We start from the raw sequence: 4,686 nt of genomic DNA on the forward strand, positions 1-4,686 counted from the left end.
CTAACTGGTCACCTATTCAAAAAAATCAACGACATTAATTGGATGTTTCAGTTGAAATAATGTTTTTTATCCAGCAGGTGTTTTGCTACTCTGCTGCAGTGAGAAGCTACGCGTATACTTCCAGCCCTCGGGTGGATCCATGGATTTACCCCACCGGGTGGACAAGCGCTGGAACTGCAATTTCAGCAAGAGCTGGGCGCATTTTAACAGGCGGCCCAGGTCTTGAGCCAGCTTTGCTGTTAAGGGAGACTCGGAGAGTGAAGCCCTCTCCTGGTGTAGAGAAGGACAGCAGAACAAAATCCGGCTGCAGCATCTCCCGCCCTTTTGAATGGGATTTCCCCTCATCTCACCAACACATCAGATTAGGTACTTCTGTTACTGGAATAAAAGATATTCCCTAAAATACAGAAACTATGATAAAATGCATATCATTATGTATTTCTAAAACCTTGCACATTCCCATGGGTAGCTCCCTTAACACTTGAATACTTCCAAGTACTTAAAATACAACACACACCAACTCTAAAACTAATTGCTGTGGTCTCATAGCCAGCACTCCTTACTCTCCTGTTTTTCAGGATTCCCACAGCTGTAACCACCTTACCCACACAGTAATGCAGTGGAGAAGTAACAGCCCCTGGAAAACTCTTCAACTATCACAAGAATCATGGCACATGAGAAATTTTACCTGTATTGAATACTGTCACCCAAGAGTACAGGCAACACTGGCTCAAATTTGGATGGAAAGAAACAAGTTATTTCTTGTTTAAATTTCAGAGCATCACTCAATAACGATTTCACTACTTGAAAGGAGACTTTGAACTACTAAATGCTCACGATATGCACCAACAATTACAGAAGAACAGCACTGGGGAAGGGGTAGGTGTTTCACTTTCCTTGTGTGGTGGCTGGCAACAAACACAAACCCCTCTCCAGGTGCTAACAGAGGGGTTTTAACACACCTCACCACAGTTCTGTCTGGCTTGATCTGCCAGAGAACCAAAACACACACTGGTCACTACTCACAGGCTCAACGCACAACTGGCACCTAAAATACAAACCAACTCAAGCTTCTGGAGGGCCCTCCTCAAATTCAGAAGATGAAGATTTTGTTACATACAATTTTATTTTAAAAAAATGCTGTAACACACATGCTAATAGGAAAATTGGTTCTTTTCATTAAATCCCATTAGTCCTTTTTCTGTTGAGCAGCCTGCTGAGCTGCCTGCTTGGCATTGTTGGCCTGCATCTTCTTCAACCCCTTCTTGTTGTGTTTCTTTGCAAATCTCATGTTCCTCAGAAACTTGGGATCAACCTATAAAAAACAGGAGAAAACAAGCCATGTTGTAGAAGGAACCTGTAAAAACATACATATCTTCAGTTTGTTTTAATTATTCCCAGATGCTGGTTGTGACTAATTTAGATTTTTTTTCCTGATTTTTCAATAAAATTGTTCTAGCCACCTGTAACCATCCTTTAATAGCTATTTTCCTTAATTGCCACACACCAAAAAAAATCCAATACACCAGCAATAAACACACAGAAAGGACAAGTAAAGCTGTAAACAAGGCAAACTTCATTTCCATGTCACAGGACATTCTGGATCTGGAGTACCACACACCAACCTTGGCAGCTGAGCACATACACATGTAATCCTTGGGCAGAGACCAATGCTGCTTCCTCAGGTCTTTCCTTTTTACATTAAAGGCAAAAAACCCAGCACAGAGAAGAGCAGCACCTCAGTTTTTGTCAGATGCTGGCTGGCACATCCTGTCATGGCTGGGACCAATGCTCAGAACTATCAGCTATTGCTGCACTGAGAAACATTTGCTATTTCTCTTTAAAAAGAATTTTAACCAGCACAGAGGAGCATCAGGATTTTGTCCTCTTAACCCATGCACAGTGTGAGGGGACTGCTGGACTGTTTGGAGGGGGCAGGACTGAACCCTCACTGAGCTTTGCAGATGCTTTTACATCACATCCAAAAACCTGATCATCACACCTACAAGCCAAACGGAGTCACAGCCCTGCCCAAATCCAAGATGTCCTGTTTTCACTTTCAAGTGTGGAAAAACATACTGTTCTATCACTTGGAAAATCTCAGAAAAAAACCAATATACTCTCACTTTCATATGTTCTGCCCAGAAATACCAATTCTTCTCATTTTGTGAGTGAAAATTCTCTGGATTAGAACAATATTGAAGGGTACAGAGAAAGAGACACATCAGGACTCAAAAGAGAGAGGAACCATCCAGCTGACAGGTGTTTGTTTCACTGGAAGCAGCAGTTAGTGATGCCCACCAGAGCAGGACACACACAAAACTGGCCAATAACTTAAATGCAGTTTCATAGACATACAAGGACAGATTTCACTTGGGCTAGAAATATCACAGCTGCGTGAAAGGCAAGCAGAAGATATAACAGAAACCAAATAATACAAATACTGGGGGTTTTCATGGTTAAGCCTCAGTGGCTCAACAGCCTGGGAATACCAATGGAAATACTCACCCCTTTGAGAGATTCATATCGATGGGACCTGGGTTTCTTGATGCCATTTCTGTGCCACTTGCGGGCTGTGTGGAAAACAAGAAAATTATTTAAATGACAATTTCTGCTATTATTAAGCAGCTGCAAGAGCTTCCTTTTAAGTGTACGTGATTATCAACACAATGTGGAATAGAAAATTTTCAAACCTTTTCTTGTCCCAAAGAATCTTGAATTTTAAGAGCACACCTCTATTCAGGTCCCTCTACACAGAGCTCTTGGCACTGCAGGGTTTTCCAATCTTAAGATTTCAGGCTCCTCATTCCCTAATAACCCACCAGTGGCAGCACCACCAGCACAGTAAAAGGCCTCAGTCATTAAAAGCTGAGAGTCAGTGTCACTCTCAGCTGTACAGGACCAAGCAGGACCTACTTGTGGCCTTTGCTAACTTACAGCACTGATGAGAAGACCCCAAAAAAACCCTATTTTATCAACATGCTCATCTTTGGATGGCACAGTATTACAGTCTGAACACCATCCAGTAGCATTATGGAATCCCAGAACCAGGAAGCGACCATTAGGATCACCTCATTCCCCCTGCCATGGGCAGGGACACCTTCCACTAGCCCAGGTTGCTCCAAGCACCACCCAACCCGGCCTTGGACACTTGCAGGGATGGATGGGGCAGGCACAGCTTCTCTGGGCAACCTGTGCCAGGGCCTCACCACCCTCACAGGAAGAATTCCTTCCTAACATCTAAACTAAACTCTGTCAGTGTGAAGCCATTCCCTCTTGTCCTGTCACTGCACACTCTTGTAAAACACTCCCTCTCCATACTCAGTGATGATCATCACAGGATCAATTAGGTTGGAAAACACCTCTGAGGTCATCAAGTCCAACCTATCACCAAACACCACATTGTCAACCAGACCATGGCATTCAGTGCCACATCCAGTCTTTCCTTAAACACCTCCAGGGACAGTGACTCCACCACCTCCCTGGGCAGCCCATTCCAATATTAAAACATCCTTTCTGTAGACAACTTCTTCTTGATGTCCAACCTAAACCTGCCCTGGTGCAGCTTAAGACTGTGCCCTCTTGTCCTGTTTGCTGCCTGAGAAAAGAGACCGTTTCAAACACGAAAACTTGCAAACATGAAACTTGTCTTTTTCCTGGTTACCTGTTAGTTCTATATTGAGACCAGACAAGCCTTGACTCTCACCAAGCTCTTTACAACAAACACACCACTCTACCCCGCACGCCACCACCTCGCCTCGCTGCAAAGCCCCCCGGCAGCCTGCGCTGCCACAATCACAGGTCACAGCAGCGGGTCAAAGCCCCTCGGCCCACGTCGCCCCTCCCCGCAGCCCCTCAGCCCCGCTCACACTGGTTGTGCGTGGTGTGGTTCTTGGACTTGGCCATGGTCGCACCTGCGGGAGAAACACACACGGCTCAGCCGGGGGGGCCAGCAAGGGAGAAGCTCCCGTCCAGCGCCCGCCCGGCCCGAGCCCCGCTTATCGCCCCTGTCCGACACCCTCCAGCCCGGCCCGGCCCCTCCCGGGGCCCGGATGGGTCCGGATGGTGCCGATGTCCCAGTGTCGGGCCCGCCCTCACCAGAGCCACTTCGCCGCCGCCGGGCCGGAAGAGACGGGGCACCGCGGAGGCTGCCGGGAAAGGGCGCCGCGCCGGAACCCCGCGCACGATGGTTCCGCCTGGCGGTGGTTCCGCCCCGCAGTCTCCGCGCTGCCCGCAACGCGCTACTGCTCTGTGTCCACCCTGCAGCGGTCTCGCTCCCACGCCGGGACACCCCGCAACACTCAGCGATGTGGCGGACCCCAGCCCCTGAGGACACTGCTCCGCTTAACAGCACTGTCCGCAGCAACACGGTCCCCACACCAACATGTCCCCCGCCATGGCCGCTGCCCGCCCAGGGGAGGGAGGCGGGTCCCGAGGTCCCTGTGTGCTGCGGTTTGTCCTCTCGTTCAGCCACGCTCGGGCAATGCAGGCACACACGGGCAAGCTTCCTCACGGCAGGGTCACTGAACGCCGTTCGTCTTTATCTGTGTTTGCTTTCAAACGCCTCGAGTGCTGTGTCCAGTTCTGGGCCCCTCGGTTTAGGAAGGATGTTGAGGGGCTGGAGCGTGTCCAGAGAAGGGCAACGAGGCTGGTGAAGAGTCTGGAGCACAAGTCCTATGAGGAGTG

General features: G+C 48.6%; 1 protein-coding gene across 1 annotated transcript; it reads right to left on the reverse strand.

Moving 5' to 3' along the window:
- Positions 1–1,092: 1,092 nt before the first annotated feature.
- Positions 1,093–4,181, reverse strand: RPL29 (ribosomal protein L29). Its single transcript, XM_027640818.1, has 4 exons — positions 4,099–4,181; positions 3,870–3,914; positions 2,509–2,573; positions 1,093–1,315 (listed from the first exon to the last, which is right to left on the reverse strand). Exons 2-4 carry the CDS (start codon positions 3,904–3,906, stop codon positions 1,190–1,192), a joined length of 228 nt encoding a protein of 75 aa, XP_027496619.1. The 5' UTR covers positions 3,907–3,914; positions 4,099–4,181; the 3' UTR covers positions 1,093–1,189.
- Positions 4,182–4,686: the final 505 nt, after the last annotated feature.

The sequence above is a fragment of the Corapipo altera genome, unplaced genomic scaffold, assembly GCF_003945725.1.
Source record: "Corapipo altera isolate COAL_440 unplaced genomic scaffold, ASM394572v1 55, whole genome shotgun sequence".
In the NCBI taxonomy this organism is placed as follows: domain Eukaryota; kingdom Metazoa; phylum Chordata; class Aves; order Passeriformes; family Pipridae; genus Corapipo; species Corapipo altera.